The sequence below is a fragment of the Acomys minous genome, assembly GCF_964271855.1.
Source record: "Acomys minous genome assembly, chromosome: 9".
In the NCBI taxonomy this organism is placed as follows: Eukaryota; Metazoa; Chordata; class Mammalia; order Rodentia; family Muridae; genus Acomys; species Acomys minous.
Genome location: NC_140490.1, coordinates 22,074,694 through 22,094,490, shown reverse-complemented (window position 1 = coordinate 22,094,490; position 19,797 = coordinate 22,074,694). Strand labels below are relative to the sequence as shown.

The 19,797-nt window shown below is 45.3% G+C and overlaps 1 protein-coding gene across 4 annotated transcripts in view; it reads left to right on the top strand.

Moving 5' to 3' along the window:
• Positions 1 to 19,398, top strand: part of ARHGEF3 (Rho guanine nucleotide exchange factor 3) — a 274,736-nt gene extending 255,338 nt beyond the window's left edge. For 3 of the 4 annotated variants that reach the window (XM_084794850.1, XM_084794851.1, XM_084794852.1), the window contains 4 exons: positions 7,064 to 7,321; positions 12,478 to 12,648; positions 15,239 to 15,425; positions 17,117 to 19,398. In XM_084794850.1, coding sequence (XP_084650976.1) covers positions 7,064 to 7,321; positions 12,478 to 12,648; positions 15,239 to 15,425; positions 17,117 to 17,466 — 966 coding nt within the window. In that variant the 3' untranslated portion in view covers positions 17,467 to 19,398. The remainder of the gene's footprint in view (positions 1 to 7,063; positions 7,322 to 12,477; positions 12,649 to 15,238; positions 15,426 to 17,116) is intronic. The other variant, XM_084794853.1, reaches the window with a different exon arrangement.
• Positions 19,399 to 19,797: the final 399 nt, after the last annotated feature.

Genomic DNA, 19,797 nt, shown 5'->3' with positions numbered 1-19,797 from the left:
TGGGTTTGAACTCCAGTACTGAGTTGGGGATGGAAGAGGATCCTATGGTCTAAATGTAGTTTCAAAAACAAGGAAATGAGTGCACATGACTTGTATTTTGAACCCTACATTTCTGGTCTTGCATACCTGCCGAGTATACAGACTTTCATCAGATATAACTTATTCCCTTTCTTAAGTACAAAGATGTGACCTTAGGTTGGGGCTCATAAATGTGTGGGCTCATACTGAGTTGTTGTTCAGTTGTGTCATTTGCTTAGACAAAGCATATGCTATTTCCAGCCACTCCCTGGTGTACACCTGTCTTTTCCTTCTGAGTCCTTGGATGCTCCGTTCCAATTCCAGATGATTGTATTTGTTATGAAACAGGCAGTGAACACAGGTAACTTTAGTGACTTCTGCCAGGCAAAATTAGATCTCCCGATCCCTCTGACTCACCCAGTTTTCCGGGAAGATAGGCCGGGAGTGTAGTGTTGCAGATGGTGTTGCAGAGCTTTAATTCTCCCAGCCACAAGCGTTCTCTCTTTCCAGGTAAATTGGCTTCTAACCTTCCTAAAGCCATCAGGTTGTCACGTGGATGTGTAAAAAAAAAAGTCTTAACCTTGGTGTCTGACCTGATGCCTCTCGGTTACTGCCTCGATCTGGGACCTTTGGAGGGCCCCATGACTTGGCTCTGGTTCGGAAGTCAATTTTAGTACTGAGGCTGAAAGATCTCAAGACTGTCTGAGAGACAAAGTAATGTTCTAAGCTGAATAATTCAGGCACTGTGCTTTCATATTTCAGGAGAGACCATTTATCTCAAAGTTCTGACTTTGTATTATAAGTCACGGTATCGCTTCTTCAGCCCGCAAAGACGTTCCTCTGAAGACAGTGGGTCCATTGCAGTCAGAAGCGGTTTAAGGAGAAGGTCGACATCAGTGTTCTTTAAACTTCCTCAGTCTGTGGACTTCTTCCTCCGCAGGGAGTGAGAGCGCTTGACAGTTAGCTAGGCTCCGGCTCTATTTTCTGTGACACAGCAATACAGAACGGCTCTGTGCCTTTAAGCACTGTGTGCAGATTACGACATTGTTTCAGACTTTGGCTTGAGGATTCTGACTTAGTCACTACTCTTTCCCCCCCCCCCCTTTTCCTGAAGTACACTTTTGTCACTTGTGTTACGAGGTTAGTTGTATCTGGGTGAGGCTTTAACAGTCATGTTCTATATACATAAGGAAAGGAAGTGTGACCATGCCGGTCAGTTGCTGTCTGGACCCTCCAGGCATCAGACGGAGACTGGAAGCCTGAAGCGCTGCCTGAAAGGAAACAAGAGGCCCCTTGTTGCCAGGTTTCAGGAGAAACGGCCCTTATTTTTCAGCCAAAATGCTGTTCCGTGGTTTTCCTCTTTGTAACTGCAGGTGTGTGGGTATGAGTGGGAACTGCAAACCGAGGGGTGAATCTGTTTGACTTCCACTCCTCTTAACAGAACAAAATAAACATCTTACTGGGCGCTGAAAGAGGAGAGTCAGAGCCCCATTCAATCCATAGAAAATTGATTTATTTTCCTGCAAAGGGGAAGGAAACCTTTTGAACGAGTGAGCTGTCCCCCAGGACAGCATCAGCTGGGCCTTTGACCCGCAAGTGAATCCATGACTTGTGCTTTGAAGACGTTAAACAGAGGACTTGCTTTTCTTCGGGGCGCAGCCCTGGTTACAGATGAGGGGAGTCCCCTTCCTAGTGGGTCATTCCTGTTTGAGCAAGCCTTCCCTGTCACAAAGAAACAATGTTCCACGTGACTGTTCTCAGTAACAAAATGGTTTATAAGCTCTCCAAGGCAGACAGTGAGTGCTCCTGTTAATTTAGGTCCTGGTTAATTTTTAATTCCAAAGAGAGAGGCAGGGTGCGCATAAGTAAAAATCCAGATTTGTTTTGACATGTTTCATGTTAAGGTGATAAACTTTCTAAAACAAAATATTAAAAAAAGAAAAAGTGTTTCCATATGTACTTATATACATATGGGCCTTTTTAATTTTTCATTTTTTATTCTTTGACGGTTTCATACATATAATGAATTTTGGTGGGTTTTACCCCATGTTCCTCTCTCTTATCCACCACCCTCTTCCTCTGAAACCCTCCTGCTTCCCAGCAAGTCCTCTCCTACTCTTGTGTCTCCTTTTTTTTAATGACCCACTGAATGTAATTATAGTTGCTTACACAAGTATGAGTGAGAGTTATTTACAAGAGCATGGCGATTTACCAATGCCTACACCATTAAAGAAAGTAGCACCCCACCCCCACCCCCACCCCCACCCCCCAACAGCCATTAACTGCCAATAGGCCCTCAGGGAGGGGCGGAGCCTCACGGCCCTCTTGGTCCATGGTGAAAGCTGATGGGCTCAGTCTTATGTAGATCTTGTATAGTCAGCCACACCTGCAGTGAGCTACTTGCTCATCTGTAGTCTAAGACCTGTTTTGGTCAGTTCCTCCTGGTAACTGTTAGATGACTTAACATCTCTTTAAACAAACTATCAAGAATTTATATGGTGTACGGAGGGCAATGGAAAGATGATCTGGCCGCCATGGGCACCAGCACGCATGTGCACATAGCCCCTCACATATGCATAATTAAAAGAATAAAATAAATCTTTCAACAAGGAATCTGTAAGGGAGAACCTCCCAAGATCAGGCTGGGCTACAAGATACCATTTCAAGAGACCCCCAGATACACAATGTATTTCACCTGCTCAAGGCTCAGGCAACATCACAAAAGGAGAAGAAGAGATGGAAGAGTAAGTGATGGAAGGATAGGAAACAAAATGACATCTTCTGACCATGGCACTCCTGTTTGCTCTGAGTTCCAAGTAGGCCTGAGCTACAGAGTGAGACTGTACCTTAAACAACAACACACAAAACAAACAAGAAAACGATTAATAATAATAATAATAATAATAATAATAATAATAATAATAATAATAATAATAATAATAGCTAGGAGTTAATGCTTCTTAACCAAAGGATAACCTCAGTGCTGTGTATTTTAGATGCCTCGACTCATAAAGGGGGGAAGGCCTTCATTATGCACATTTTGTGAGTGGAGTACCCAAGAGTCGCCCATAAACAGCTGCCCAAGTTTGTTTTTGAAACAGATACTGGATTTCCAGAGTCTTTTGGTTTTTGTTTGTTGTTTTCTTAAACCTCTGAGAGCTCTTACCTTGTTTTTTAAAGAGCGTGGCATAAGTATTTGGGAATCAGATTGTATACATTTTGAGTCCCGCCTAGGAAATGAGCACCCTGTCAGGTGTGAACAAAGGAGCAGGAGCTTAATTTGGTTGCCATGGTAGCAGGTGGCAGGATCAGAGGAAGCAATGGTCCATTGGATGCTGTGGCCAGAGTTCCTTGCTAGTTTGTATCTGATTGTTACTGGGGGCTTCCTTGTACTTAATGCAAACATGGGTCATTTCCAGGTCGTTAAAAAGGCGAGGAAGTGGAAACGAAATTAAGTGAGCCTGAGGTGCTTTTGAACTCACTCCGAAAATCTAAATTGCAAGCGTCACCGCTTGGGAAGGCGTATGCCAGTTATCATTACTTCAAATCATAAGGTTGAGAAGAGGATTTCTGCAGCTGCTTTTTTAACACTAGTCAAAAGGTTACTTTGTGTGCACGCTTGTTTTTAAGTGGAAGGAAGGAAGACATTTCCAAGGAACGTTAAACTCCCTAATGAATCTTTAAATACTACTTCTCTGGCAACTTTTTAAACCCATAAGGAAATAGTTTCAGTAAGAAGCGTAAAAGTAGCAGCAGAACATTTAAAATCCTCAAATGCTACCACTCATATTTTTATTGATTTTGTTCCTTTGGGTTTTTGTGGTGGTTGTTTTTACGTGTATTTGTGTTTGCATATGAGTGTGGACACACAAGGCGGCAGCTTGCAGGAGTCTGTTCTCCTGTGTGTGGGACTCAGAGCTTCACTCCTGAGAGGGGTTTCCTTCTTACCATCCGGGTCAGACTCAGGCCCTCGGCCTTGGCAGGAAGTGCTTTTTCTGCTTCTTTTGGTTTGTCTTTTGAGACAGGATCACATTGGGTAGTCCAGGCTGGTCTTGAACTCACTCAGAACCCGCTTGAACTTTTCTCAGTTCCTGCCTCAGCTTCCTGGGTGCTAAGATCATAGGTGTGAGCCACCACACTCAGCATTTTGTTTTGTTTTGGGCTTTTATGAGTGTTTGATTCTGCCATTCTCTTCGTGAAGCGCTGCTCCCAAACCATCAACTACTCTCTACTCTTATAATCCATCATCCTTTCATTTATTTGTTCATCTGGAGTATAGACCTTGTTGTTTAATGGGGACAACGTAAAAGCCTGAGGATGCAGAAACAAAAGACACCTTTGTCGCTGCCTCACGTTGAGCACTGCAGAGGGAATGTCGTGGTGAACAGTCTCCTCCTTGGTTTCCACTGGCTGTGTGTTACCACTGTGGGCAGCTTTGCACTAGCATGTCGGTCTAAGGCGCTGTTAAGAGGGAGGAGTAGCAGAAGGAGATGAAAGCTCTTTACTTGAGTCTCTGATGTGGTATTTACACAATGTGACTGATGGGCATGTCAGGGAAATTAGCATCTTGCTGGAGTGAAGGCAGCAGTATAGTTAGCATGCTCCAGCCTTTAAGCTGAAACTATTCTTGCACAGTAGTGCGATGTGATCCAGAAGGTAGTGCCAGAAACCTTTCCTGGCCTGTCAGAGCTCATTTAGAAGATTTTAATAAATAATTCTACAACTGTTTTTTTTCCCTAATCATACTGTTGCTTGAACTTCTTGAAGCCTTTGATAATTGGGCCACCTTGGAATCATGATTTTTGTTTTGTTTTGTGAGACAGTGTTTCTCTGTGTAACAGCCTTGGCTGTCCAGGACTTGATTTGTAGACCAGGCTGGCCTACCTCTGCCTCCACCTCCCAAGTGCTAGGATTAAAGGTATGCACCACCAAGCCCAACATCTGGAATCATGTATTGTTAAACAGTTGTGGAAATGCTTGCACTGAGCCACACAAAGCCTAGATTGTGAGTTTGATCCTTGCTTTCTATGTATGCCACCAAGCCCTCTAGATACCTGTTTCTTTAAGATAATCTTAAATTCTGCTTTCAAAAATAATAATAGGAGGTGGGCCGGAGATGTGGCAAAGCCATCAGGAGTGCTTCTTACTCTTCCAGAGGGCACAGTATAGGGGGTGGTTCACAACTGCATGTAACTACTCCAGTTCCAGGGGATCTGACGCCCTCTTCAGGCATCAGTGGGTTCCTACACATATATGATACACGTAGAAACAAGCAAACGCACACACATACACAAAAATAAACATTCTTAAAATTAAATCAACTTTTAAAAATGAAAAGGGGAAGCTGGGCGTGGTGGCACAGGCCTTTAATTCCAGCACTTGGGAGGCAGAGGCAGGAGGATCACTGTGAGTTCAAGGCCAGCCTGGTCTACAAAGAGTCCAGGACATCCATGGCTACACAGAGAAACCCTGTCTTGAAAAACCAAAAAAAAAAAGAAGGAAGGAAGGAAGAAAAAGAAAGAAAGAAATGAAAAGGGCTCTGAGGAGATGGTTCAGAAGGCAGGTGCTTGTGTAGCAGGATGAGGATCTGGGTTTAAATTCTTAGGATTCACGCAAAGCCACTCACAGTCTCCCGTGACCATAAATCCAGTGCTTTTAAAAAAAAAAAAAGGATGGGAGGTGGAGGTAGGAGGAGCCCCAGAGACTTCCAGACTAGCCAGTCTGGGGTTTTTCAGAACAGTAGCAATCAACAAAGAGCCCCTGTCTGAGATGAGGACCAATACCTCTGGTCTCTGTTACAGTTACTTTATAAAACTGTGTTTGTTTCTCAGTTTCTCTCTTAACCTGGCTATCACACAAATAACTGAGCTCTATTATATTTGCTTAATAATAAGCTTCACAACACAATAACTGAGCAGTTATTACTCTTTTTTGTTTCTGTTTTTTATTTTCTTCTAGGCAGGGTTTCTCTCTGTAGCCTTGGTTGTCCTGGACTCACTTTGTAGACCAGGCTGGCCTCGAACTCACATAGATCCACCTTCCTCTGCCTCTCGAGTCCTGGGATTAAAGGAATGTGCCACCATCACCTGGCTTTACTCTGTTCTTAACCCTCAAGCTAATCTGGTTTCCTCCCAGAGATACTTGCACTTTGCAGTTTTCCTTCTCTTGTACATCTCCTGTGGCTGAATCCCCTCTTTCCTCCCACTCCTCCTCCCCTACCTGGCAGGAAGTCCAGGCCTATTCTCTCCCCTGCTCAGCAATGGGCTTTAAGCTGTTTTATTGGGATATCAGGGGACAATTGGGGAGCAGTGTTTATACAACATTGAGATTGGAGATGCTTAGAACAAGGATGGCAAGGAGACATAGGGGGTACAGAAATCAGCATTTGAATTACTCAATAACCTTATGCCTACAGGTCTCCACATGTATGCTGTGACCCACATGCACACATTATCTACACACAGAGACATATATAGCATACAAAGAACTTAAAAACAAGGTGCACTGCACCTGAGGAATGACAGCCAAGGTTGCCTCTTGTCCTCCAAACATATGAACACCAAAAAATATACATGAAATGAAATTGGTGGGTAGCTTCTGCCTTACTGAGTACTTGGAAAGGGTTAAGAAAATTCTAAGACTGGGGTATAGCTCAGTGGTAGAACATCAAGCATGCATGCAGCCCTGGGTTCAATCCCCAGAACTAACACACACACACACACACACACACACACACACACACACACACCTGTTCTATATGCATCTGCAATCCAGATTCTTCTGTGTCCGTCTTAAGTCGCTAGAAAAAGCTAACGAGTTTTGATGGGGATCTTTAAAAAGTGAATATACAACTAATAAAGTTAAAATTTTGTGTCTTGTCTGTCATTTTGAAGATTCTAATAGTTTCCATCAGCCTCACAGATAAAAAACATTGGCTGAGTCTGGAGCCCAGTTTGATGTTTGCTCATCCCTGAGTGATGCCAACATATGGACCTTCAGAGCAATGCCACTGACACCCAGCCTTCTCTCTCTGTTTCCTTCCCAGCTGCCTTGTCTCAGCTCCTACGACAGCTACTGCAGCAATCAAGTTGCTGCCAAAGCCCTGCTGGACCACAAAAAGCAAGACCACAGAGTGCAGGATTTCCTCCAGCGCTGCTTAGAGTCCCCCTTCAGCCGCAAACTCGATCTCTGGAACTTCCTCGATATTCCCAGGAGCCGTCTAGTAAAATACCCTCTGCTCCTTCGAGAAATCTTGAGGCACACGCCAAATGACAATCCAGATCAGCAGCACTTGGAAGAAGCTGTGAGTTTGCCTGTTCCTTCCTGTGTCATTCTCCATAACGGCTAGGCTTGGGACAGTGGGTGCTGTGTGTGTGTGTGTGTGTGTGTGTGTGTGTGTGTGTGTGTGTGTGTGTCTGCCTGCCATTCTCAACCCTCCCAAATGCTAGGGTTTTAGGTGTGTGCCGCTACACCCAGCTCAGGTTTTTACATTTTTCTTGATGTTTTCTAGACCATTCTAGTCTCGTATTAGAACTGCTGACTGTGAGAACTGAGACCTTTGTGGAGATTTTTAAATGGAAACATCTTATTTAGTAAGAAAATGGGAAGTGGCATCTAGCTAGCCCATGCTCACTTGTGAAGAAGGGGCATCTGTTTAAGATCTAGCTCCCGTCTGTACCCAATGCGGCAGGGAGCCTGGTCAAACCTCTTAATGCCACACCCTCACTCAGCAGATGTTTATTGAGCATGGGCTGGGTGAGTGCCTGTACTCTCAGCACCTGAGAGGCAGGAGGATTCCAACTTTGAGGGCACTCTGCGACACACAGCTTTTCATGGCATCACAGGATCGCTGTACAGGGCTTACCAGCACCCCTCCTTGATTGGGTGTTTACAACTTCACACCTGGACATTTTCCCACCAGCTCCCCATCCCCTGAGTCTCTAGCCCGGTGGTTCTCAACCCTCCTGACGCCGTGACCCTTTAATATAGTTTCGCATATGTTGTGGAGAACCCCAACCATAAAGTTACTTTTATTGCTACTTCATAACTGTAATTTTGCTACTGTTATGAGCCATAATGCAAATATCCAGTGGGCAGCCTCTGTGAAAGGACCTGCCGACCTCCAAAGGGGTCGAGACCCCCAGGTTGAGAACTGCCCTTCTAGACCATCTCGGTCCTGTGTTTAGCAGAGAGCAATGTGTTCAAGATTATATAGCTTGTAAGTGATAGAGCTGGGACTGAACCCTGAATCCTATTTAGAAAACCTTAATTAGTTAACACATGAAAATGTTCTCGAGTTGATTTGAACCCAGGTCTGAAGCTGACCTGAACCCTGCCTCAAAAACATACAAAACGATACAGAAAAAAAAAAACCCAACAGCAAAAAGAGGGGCAGTAAAGTGGCCATATGAACCTGATGACCTACTTTAGGAGAAGAGACTCAACTCCTGAAAATTGTCCTCTGGCCTTCACTTGGGTACCATAGGCACACATGCACCTATCTACACACACACACATTTTTTAAAGAAAAGATAAGAAGTGGTGGTAGACTAATGGACTAATGAAGACTTAAGAGACCAACTGAAAAGGCTCATTTCTGACCTGGCACAATACTAGGAGCATTTATAAAGGTGATGTGGGAATCAGAAGCACAAACCTGCTTAATAAGCCAATTGCCTGTCATCTCCCAGAGAAGAGTTTAATTACTATTGGTAGCAACAGTAATAATAATCATCATCGGTATTTATGAAATAATCAGTAAATTGACTATATAATTACAGTCCTGTTCAGTGAAGTGGAAAGCTAGTCTTTGAACCCCTCTTAACCATGGGAATTACAGAGAGCTGTCTTGTTATGAATGAGCTTGCACAGCTGGCCCAGGAGCCTCCGCGTAAGTAAGGATGGAGAAGAATGAGGGCAGACTCCTGACTCAGGAGGCATGCAGTGTCTGGCAAGCCCGTCATTCAGAGACCAGGCCCTGTCCCCACCACAGAGAGGGATCACAGGCGCCAGGGATGAGGCCCATCGCGCTTTGCCATGTCTGTTTTTATCGCTGGCAAGAGTGTGATCTGGTTGGTTCCTCTCCGTATCTTTTCCCAGTGAGTGCAGTCTGCAAGCTTACAAACAGCAGGGAGCCCCGGCCACTGTAAATCATTACTCCTGTGAATCCTGTGAGCCTGCTGCGGTCAGTTTCAATGTGAAGATTTCTTCTTTTAAAAACACATCCTCTTTCATGTGAGCTGGCTTGAATTAAAAAAACAAATGGATGAGAATGATTGTGCCAGGCCAGGCGTGGTGGCTCATGCCTTTAATCCCAGCACTTGGGAAGCAGGGGCAGGTGGATCAACGTGAGTTCGAAGCCAGCCTGGTCTACAAAGCAAGTGCAGGAGAGCCAAGGCTAACACAGAGAAACCCTGTCTCAAAAAACAAAACAAAAGCAAAACCAAAAAAGAGAACGATTGTGCCAGTTACCCATCTCCTTGTGCATAAAGTGTGAAGCTTTCAAAAGTTGCACCGTGAAGCATGGTACACTTGCATTTGGAAGTGTCTGCGAAAGCAAGTCCTCTACACTTTCATTTACACAGTTGAGTGTGCATTTTGCCCTCTCCTTTTCACAACCCATGTAGCATAGCCCAGATGGAATTTCTTTGGCCCTGTGCAGTTGAGCAGGTTATGGATGTGTTTTATGAACACAAAAATCCAAAGCACCAGAGTGGCTTGGCCACACATTCCTGAATGAATTCCCCATCTATGCAGTGGGGGTTGGGGGCAGGGCAGACTACTGAGTAAGTCTCTTCTACACCAAGGAAGTTGACTCCATCCACAGCTGTGACTAGATCTAATAAGAGGGCTTGCTTTTAATGCAGGTAGAAACTACCTCCGCATTACTAGACTTTTCTTAATGGTGTTTTGATGAGGCGATGGGACTTTCCCTCAAGAAGAATGTTCTTATTTTATTGATTAATCGAGACCGGGCCTTGTGTGGCTGAGTATAGCTTTCAACTTCTGACCCTCCTGCCTTTGCCTCCCAAGTACTGGGATTAGAAATACACACTACCAAAGAGAATTTAAGATAGAAATTTGACCATCCACATATTAAAATGATTTAAAATCTAGGGATTGTCCCACCCAGAGAATGACCCTGCCAACCATGCCCTCATCAAACAGCCTTGCCTTTGACGCAGCTGCAGTGAGCACTGCTGTGCTTGCTTCGTGTAAGGAGCTGATGAGTGGGTGGCGTTGTCCCACAGGGGCCGAGATGGGCAGGTGGATTCCAGGCTGTGTTGGCTTCTTGCTGTTGTAATTCTCATTGTCTCCCTTTTCCAGAAATTTCCAGAAAGCTTTTGCCTTCAGTTTGAACCCTAGCAAGACATGCAACAACATGTTTAATTGAAATGCACAACTGCTGGGCAGTCTGCTTTATGTGCCATATTTTTCAGATCATAAGACGCACTCTTTCCCCTAAAAGGGGGGTGGGGTGGGGGAGGGGAGAAGCTAGGCGCACCTTATGGTCCAATGGCTGTTTTCACTGGTTTTCTTGTTTTACTGCTCTAAAACTGCTCTATCTCATGGTCAGGTGCATTTTACAGTTCCAAGGAATACAGTAGCTAGAACTCTCTAAAGTCATGCAGACTACATCTCCCTCAAGAATTGAGCCTGGGGTGCTGGTGTTTAGTAGGTTAAAGCAGACCCAGAGTGTGGGATGAAGACGTTGGTTTGTTTGCATTGTTTTGCCTGTCCATATTTTTTTTTCACATACCGGAGAAAGAAGCTGTGTGTGAAAGTAGTCGGGGCTGCCTGAGGAACCACTGTAGCATTTGTGTTTGTAACTCTGCATGACATGCGAGCTGTTGAGTTCCCTAGCGAGTTAGGAAGTGAGAACGTTATATCTGTGCTCCACCTGAGACTACTAAGAGGCTCAATTAAGCAGCCCTAAGTAGTTTCAAACCAGGGTGAGTCAAGCCATGCTCCTGCCTCAGCCTCCTCAGCAGCTAGGATTATGGGCATATACTACTGCATCCGGCTCTATGTGCCTCCTTGACTCCAGAGTGAGCCATACCAACACCTTTCTGGCTTTCTTGAGCACTCTCAAGAAACTCTGAAAACTAGCTCCAAGGGTTGATGTGTTCCCCTGTGCAGGTGCAACTAGTAAATAGTTCCTTGGTAAGAAGCCATTCCTGCTAAGGTCTTTTTTTTTTTTTTTTTTAAGGGATGCAAATATTCTACTGTCTGCTAAAAGTGTGGGAAGGTAAAGGAGTTAGGCATTAATTAAACAGCTGGTCGTCAGGTGCCTCTCATGTGATTTGGATCCACTCAGTTCTGCTCCATTTAGTTCGGTTCATTTTGCTTTTGGTGGGGAGTGAGTGTTTGCTTGGCACTGGTTTCTTGAAACAGAGTCTCATTGTAGACTGGCCTAGGAACTTGCCATGTAACCGAAGGTGGCCCCAAATGATTTATTTTCTCATTGTCCTTCTTCCTCAACATCCCAAGTGTTAGGATTATAGGCACTTGCTTTAGTATAAGTAAATTCTTAATCATACAAGACCAGCTTGTATTTCTCCCATTCAGGTAATGCTGTGCATCACTTTTAGATTTGTTTATGTCTTATTTGGGGTTTCTATTGCTGTGATAAAACACCATGACCAAAACCAACTTGGGAAGGGAAGGGTTTATTTGACCTTACAGCTTGTAAGTCTGTAACTGAGGAAAGCCAGGGTAGGAATCTGGAGGCAGGGACTGGAACAGAAGCCTTGGAGGGGTGCTGCTTACTGGCTTGCTCCCCATGGCTTGCTCAGCCTGCTTTCTTACACAACCCAAGACCTCCTGCCCCAAGGCGGCACCACCACAATGATCTAGGCTTTCTCATGTCAATCATTAATCAAGAAAGTGTCCCATAGGCTTGACCACAAGCCAGTCTAGCAAGGACATATATCCATTGAGGTTTCCTCTTCCCAAGGGACCTTAGCTTGTGTCAAATTGACAAAACACTATAGTATAAACTATAAATATATGTGTATATTTATACACACATGTGTGTGTGTGTAAACAAATCTGGTAACAGTATAGTAAACTTAGCTGGATACCGTGGTGCACAGTAAGCTGGTAGATCTCTGTGAGTTTGAGGCCAGCCTGGTCTACATAGTGAGTTTGAGGCCAGTCTGGTCTACATAGTGAGTTTGAGGCCAGTCTGGTCTACATAGTGAGTTTGGGGCCAGCCTGGTCTACATAGTGAGTTCCAGGTCAGCCAGGGCTACATAGTGTGAGAGACTCTGCCTCAGGAAAAAAAAAAAGTATATTAAAAGCTTTATTTTTTCCCCCTTTTTCCACAGTGGTCACATAGATCTCAGCTCTGAGCAGTAGATGCAGTAGATGTCTGGGTAGCCTAGAGGCTGGCTTCAAGCCTGTTGTGGGTGGTTGGCTTACTTCCTCCATTTATACTATTCTTCTTTGTTTCCATAGATAAACATCATTCAGGGAATTGTGGCAGAAATCAACACCAAGACTGGGGAGTCGGAATGCCGTTATTACAAAGAGCGTCTTCTTTACTTGGAAGAAGGCCAGAAGGATTCCCTGATTGACAGCTCAAGAGTCCTGTGTTGTCATGGAGAACTGAAAAATAACCGGGGTGTGGTAAGTAGTTACTTTCCTCAGGGCCTCACCCTGGTACTTCCCTGTCCCCAGTCTCTGCCCCCCAGCGTGGCTTGCGTTGGCTTTGTTTTGCTTTGCTAGTTACTGCCACCAGGCAAGCGCCCTACCACTGAATACATTCCTAGCCTTCTCTTTATTTTATTTTATTTATTTTTTTTTTTTAATTTTGAGACGGAGTCTCAATTAAGTTGCCCCAGTAAGTTTCAAACTAGGGTGAGTCAAACCATGCTCCTGCCTTAGCCTCCCTAGCAGCTGGGATTGTGGGCATATACCACTGCATCCAGCTGTAGGTCCCATTTTGACTCCAGAAAATGGTGAGCCAGACCTAATGGCACAGATCCAGAATCCTAGCTACTTGGGAGGCTGAAACAAGTTCAAGGCCTGTCAAGGCTTCAGAGAGAGCATGGAACCAGCCTGATCCGAACAATGGGTTGGGTCCAGGTCAGCCAGAGCTACAGAGTGAAAACCTGCCTCCAAAAAGGATTTAATTTAGAAGAGCTTGATTAAATTTAATAATTTAAGAGACGCCCTTCCAGCTTATGCGAGCAGGTCTGGGGACATCTCATTTTACGGAGTGTACTGCATAGCTTGTTATCAGGGCTACTGTTGATTCTGCCATACCATTTGTGAAGGGGTCACTGAGGCCGCCCAAAGCTGCTACCTGCATCTCTGTGACAGCTGACTGCCGTTAAGTTGTTTTCTGCTTCTTATTGATTTCCAGAAAGCCATAGGGGACTTACATGATGTAACTCTCAGTTCCTTGAAAGGTCTTTCTAGGTAGTCTTGAGGAACAGAAAGAGCCATTGCTTCCCGGGAGGTGGCCCCCTTCTTTCCTCATGCACCAGGCAAGGCCAGAGGCCTCTCTGATAGGATGTATCTATGTATCTATGGCAGAAAGATGAACTCTATAGGCAGCAGAGTTTTGAAAATAATGACAGTGGTTGGGGTGGGGAGGGTGTTGGGTTTGGCTCTTGCTGGAGGTGTGAACATTATTATGAACAAAGTTCTATGTGGGGAGGTGCAAGGGGGAGGGGGAGGGGGAGGATAGAAAGTGTAGCACCGGTGAGCAAAGTGGCTATTTTTAAAACATTGCCCAGACAATCCCAATTCAAACTGCCTGCCTCTACTAGAAGATTGATTGGCATAGAAATGAAAGTCCCTGATCATTTTAAGTTCTGAATACAATGGCCTGCCCCTCTTTCCCCCTTCCCCTAAAGGAATATTTTTAACACATTTCTACACCACTACCCTCTGGTTGGGAGAGCCTTTAACTTGGTTATTTTTTGCTTTGCTGTTTTATCATCTTGGAGCATTTATTTTTTTAAGTAAGTGTGTGTTTCTCTATTTTGAAACGGTCATCCCAGGCAGCCCAGGTTCAAGAACTCACTGTATAGCCCAAGCTAGCAGAGAACTTGCAGTTATCTTACCTGCACCTCCCACCTGGCAGCATTACGGCAGTGTAGCCAGCGATCTTCTAAGATAATGCCTTCTCAGCACCCAAGGTCTGATAGTTTCTGCTTCTGTGGTATGTTGAACATGTGTGGTAGCAGTCCTCCACAGTTCTGTTCTCTCACTTACAAACCACTGATAATGTGGAATGCGCTTCCTCTGCTCAAATCAAGATTCCGATCTTGAATTCCTCCCCCATCCCCTGCTAGCGGTCTCTTTTGAGAGTCCTGCCTTGGCAGCCCCACACGTTCCCACCACGAAGCCAGAACCAAGCATCAGCGCTGCAGTTGTTCCGCCTTAACTTCCTGAGCGTTTCCACGAGAGGGATCTGGGTCTCTGAGCTGAACGCCGTGGATATGCCTGAACTCTATATAGGAAGCCTGCTCTCGTGTGATTTGAGACATGCCTTCATTTCCTGAGATTTTCCTGCCCCAGCGCCACACTGACAGCTTGCTGGCATGATGTGGTTTGGGACATGCCTTCATCTTTTGAGATTTTCTTTTGGCCCATAACATGTGTCAGTGAGCTACCCTGTAAGCGCAAGCTCTCCAGAGGACCCAGGCGCTAATGAAAAGGACATGAGAGCCTTTCTCTGGCTCCAGCAGTGTGCCCAGGTTCCTCTCGGGCGAGCAGGGTCCCAGACAGAGTCGCTGGCTAAAGTTGATGATAAAAATGTTTATGGGTTTGGGAAGCCAGAGTTCTTTTTAGGCTAAGATGTACAGTCTCGTCTTTCGTAGGCTATTATTAGCGTGATCTCTTAGAATTGTGTTGAAGCCAGGAGAGTACTAATTCCTTTTCACTATCCTCTTCGTTCTATTCCCTTATTTTTTCTCTTAGTCAAGCTGGAGGTCGTTATGTATATGAACAGGTTGTAAACTGTAATGTAAGTAGGGTTCTGGCTAAGGAGGAACCTAAATAAAGGCAGTGGATATGTGGATATATGGATATATGGATATATGTATCAGGTCTGCCCAACTTCTATTTTCCCCAGAAACAGATTTGAGCATGCACTCATAATCCATCTTGAACCCAGGTCCTAGAGACTTCTTGCCACAGAGGGTCACAAATCCACCCCTTACTAGATTGCTGCTCAGGACAATCCTGTTGGGCTCTTTTCTTTTAGAAACTACATGTTTTCCTGTTCCAAGAAGTGCTCGTGATCACGCGCGCTGTCACTCACAATGAGCAGCTCTGCTACCAGCTGTACCGGCAGCCCATCCCCGTGAAGGACCTCATGCTGGAAGACCTGCAGGACGGAGAAGTGCGGCTGGGCGGCTCCCTGCGCGGGGCCTTCAGCAACAACGAGAGAAGTATGTGTGGGCAGCAGACCGCAGTGACGCATTGAACCATTTGATCATAGAAATATGGAAGCCGAGTGTGGTGGCGCACGCCTTTAATCCCAGCACTTGGGAGGCAGAGGCAGGCAGATTGCTGTGAGTTTGAGGCCAGCCTGGTCTACAAAGCCAGTCCAGGACAGCCAAGGCTGCACAGAGAGACCCTGTCTCGAAAAACAAAACAAAACAAAACCAAAAACAAACAAAAAATAAATATGGAAGGAGTGGCTGGCTGGGGAGGAGAGAAAAGCCCCAGCATTGAAGCCAAACTGTTCAGTCTCTGACTCTTCACTTACTGATGTACAATCAGGTTTGACCTCTATGAGCCTCAGTTTCCCTTTGAGAGCGCCGTGAGCATTAAGTAGCATAAAGTACCTAAGCTTGTCCACGTGCAACGGCAGACGGTGCACCTTTTGCTCCATGGCTCTCTTCTACTGCTACATGAACGTAGGCTTAAGTGCTAGCTTCGGTAGCACATACACTAAAATTGGAATGATACAGAAAAGATTAGCATGGCCCCTGCACAAGGATGACATGCAAATTCGTGAAGCGTTCCATATTTAAAAAGAAAGAAAGTAGGTTTAATACCATGTAGTCTCTGTGTGGGTATAGTTACTAGTATAAAGTTTTGTCGTTGTTGTGATAAGGCTGCTGAAGAAACTTAAGAAGGATCCACTTGAGCCAAGCTGCTATGGCTCAACATGGGGTTATGAGTTTGAGACCAACCTGGGCTACCTAGGGAAAGCCTACTTCAGAAGCAAACAGAAGCAAAGTGAACAGTGAACTGGGTGCATGCTTGCCTGCAGCATGACTTGGTGGGCACCTCTGACTCAAGACCTAGCTAACTAATGGAAGTAAGCATCACGAGAAGCCAGGACGGCAGTCTCTGTCGGGGATTGTTATGAGTGAGCCCCGTTTCAGGTGCCAAGGATCAGCCCAGGCACTACAGTTCTGTACGCTGGGCGGAACATTCCTAATGCTGGCTAGAAAACTAAAGCTCAGTCTGCTGCATGCCTAGGATCTTCGTCCCAGCACTTGGGAGGCAGAGGTTGGTGGATTTCTGGGACTTTGAGGGTAGATTGAACTACATAAGTGAGTTCAAGGGCAGCCAAAGCTACATAGTGAGACCCTGTCTCCAAACAACAACAACCATAATAGCAACCATAAAGGAACAGACAGATTGGCAGGCTTATTTCTCTTTGTTTCTAAGATAGGGTCTATATTTTTTATTAAGATATATTAAGATATAATTGCATCACTTCTCCCCTTCAATGTCCTCCCCCCATCCCTCTCGTGTGTCTTCCCTCCAACTCCTCTCCAAGGGCTTCTAATATTCAGGCAGGTGTAAGACCCAGTCTTTCAGAAAAACTGAGCTAGGACCATGTCACTCCAGTCAGTTAAGAGTGGCATGGAGTGGGGGTGGGGGGGCGCTAAGGGGGAAGTTGGTGGAGAGATGGCTCAGAGGTTAAAAGCAATGGCTATTCTTCCAAAGGTCCTGAGTTCAATTCCCAGGGACCACAGGGTGGCTCATAACCATCTATAACAGGCATTCTTTAATCAGCACTATCTGGTGTGGGCCCTGGGGCTTAGTGCCACCATGTGTGGCTTTGTCTCCTTTGGCAAATACCTACCTACTGACTCTCTTTTCATGTGTTCTTCACTTATAGTTAGAAACTTCTTCAGAGTCAGTTTCAAAAATGGATCCCAAAGTCAGACGCACTCCCTACAAGCCAATGACACCTTCAACAAACAGCAGTGGCTCAACTGTATCCGTCAAGCCAAGGAAACAGTTCTGTCCGCTGCTGGGCACGCTGGACTGCTTGACTCTGAGGGACTGTTCCTGGGTCCTGCCACTGAGAACAAAGAGCCACAGGGAGAAACAAAACTTGAGCAGATGGACCAATCGGACAGTGACTCGGACTGCAGTATGGACACCAGTGAGGTCAGCGTCGACTGTGAACGGATGGAACAGACAGACTCCTCCTGTACAAACAACAGGCCAGAGGAAAGCGTCTGACAGAAGCCGCTGACCGTGCCAGCAGCAGGCCCATGTCTTACCTGTACAGTATTCGCATTCCACACACCAACAGTCTGGAGAGGCACTTTGTGATACTTCTGTGCCCGTGTTGGCCTAGTCCCCCGTGTCTGTTCCTTGTCCCTAGTGCTGGACCTGCCAGCCGATCTGTGTCACCTGGAATTCTGCGGCAGCCCTTACCCCATTGCTGTATCTCACAGGTGTCTCGATGCGTGCGGAGGTAATCAACCACGTTACTTTGAGTTGTCCTACTTTCAAAACAGGAAGGATCTCTGAATTACTGCTCTTCGTGGGCTGCGTTGGCAAGTCCTTTGTCCCGTGCTTCTCTAGTGTCCTTCCGGCTCTTTGACATAGTAGCTGAAGTCCTGGAACTGAAAGTGCTTCCCGGAGTATTGAGATGGCGTTCAAGCGGAAGCCAGGGAAGTCCAGCCCTTGAAGTGAACTCAGGTTCCGTGTTCTTCAACCAGAAAACACGAAAACATCCCTGGGGGTTTCTGAGGTTTAATTTTGCGAACGATGAAGCCTTGTTTGAAGCCTGTGGTTTTCATCCAGTGCTAGAGTTGAATGTAACCATCTACGAAGATGTAAATCCGAGGGTGGCTTTCGAGGGGGCCAAGACTGGCCTGGCTGGTGGCCCGGGCCTACGGTCCCCGCACTTGGCTACATCCCAAGTTTCTAGGTCAAACCGAGTTCCGTAGTAAAAACAAAACAAAATAAAACAAAAGCTGAAAGTACCTGCCAGTTCTGAATATTCACCTGAAGTGGGGGAGGGGGTGGGTGTGGGAGGTATTTGTCCTGGCCAGTTAAGAGCCAGACAAATCTGTCTTGCCAGAAAGAGCCATTTCTGGCCCACACCAGAGATTCCCAAGGGCCAGGGAGGAACTGGCAGGATTGCGGGACCCCATCTGCATGTGTTCCATCGTGCCTCAGCCACTCCTATTTAGAGTGGTGCCGAGGGGACACGGAGACTGTGGCTGCATCAGTGACTGTTGACAAGCATGAGGGGAGGCCTTGGGGGTGAGAAACGTGTCACCATCACAGAAGCCTCCTGTGGGAAGCACGGAAGTTGAGGTTACTTTGGTGGGGTCTTGCTTCTGGACCTTGTATCTGCATCCCTGGCTCCTGGGCTGTAATCAGAATGGTCATTAACTCCCCTTGAGGCCAATCCCATTAGCTCCGGCGAACTAGGATCAGCTGGCCAAACTGGAAAGTTCTGTGCTCCAGTCCTGATTTCACAGAGCAAGGAGGGTACAAAGACCTTGGAGGGAAAAATGTTCACAAACTACATGGAGCAGCTCCTTGCAAGTGTAAATACTTAGGGGACTTGTACAAACTTATGCCCACACCAGCACTAGTAGTAGTGAGTCTAAATTATTGCCAAAAAGGTCTTTTTTGTTGTTAATTTCTGCATCTATCAAGTTTACGGAAAAGAAAGTAGCAAAATACAAAGGCATCCCTTTATCATGCACATGTGCCATGTGCACTAAAAGAAGCTGTGTGACAAGACTTCAGTAGAAAAGCAAGCTATATTACATTACTATTTTTCAAAAAAAAAAAAAAATGTGGTCAGCTCTACCCTGTAAGACATATTTCTGTATTTATAGAGTATAACCATGGTGATTTTTTTTTCTATAACAATTTTATTTAAAACCACTTTTCAAGTTGCTAATTAAGCAAATGTCCACTGCTGCAGACAGATGCAGTGGAAAGCTGAGACAGGACACTGGATGATGGAGAAAAGCCTGAACTGTTTTCTGTAGAGCCGCTGGCCACTCTAGCCACTGAGTTGAGAAAAGGTCTCTGTCAGGGTCAGCCTGTGGGAAAAGAGTGGACAAATGTTCTGGTGAAATGATACTTTTGTATAATGGCCTTAAACTTTTCTGGAAGCATTTCAAATAAATTGCATTAAAAATACCTTCTTCCCTTTTATACAGTGTGTGCTCAACCATCATTAGACCTCAGGTTGTCCTCTTGAAGGGCAAAAGTTTCTTTATGAAATTTTACCTGTGGTCCCCAACTACAACTTGGGGTCATAGAGCACAGGCTACAATAAATGGTGTGATTGATTGATTGATTGATTGATTGATTGATTGAAACTGTAATAGAACATTTCTAAAGCCTGTTTTCTCAAGCACACATATATATATTACATGTAATATATAATATTTTTATTATATGTATATATGTATGTATCTATTATGTGTAATATATAATCATATACTAATATATAAATATATACATGTTAGTGTGTGTGTGTGTGAGTGACATACACAAGTGCACAGGTACTACCACACCTGAGTGGAGATCTGAGGA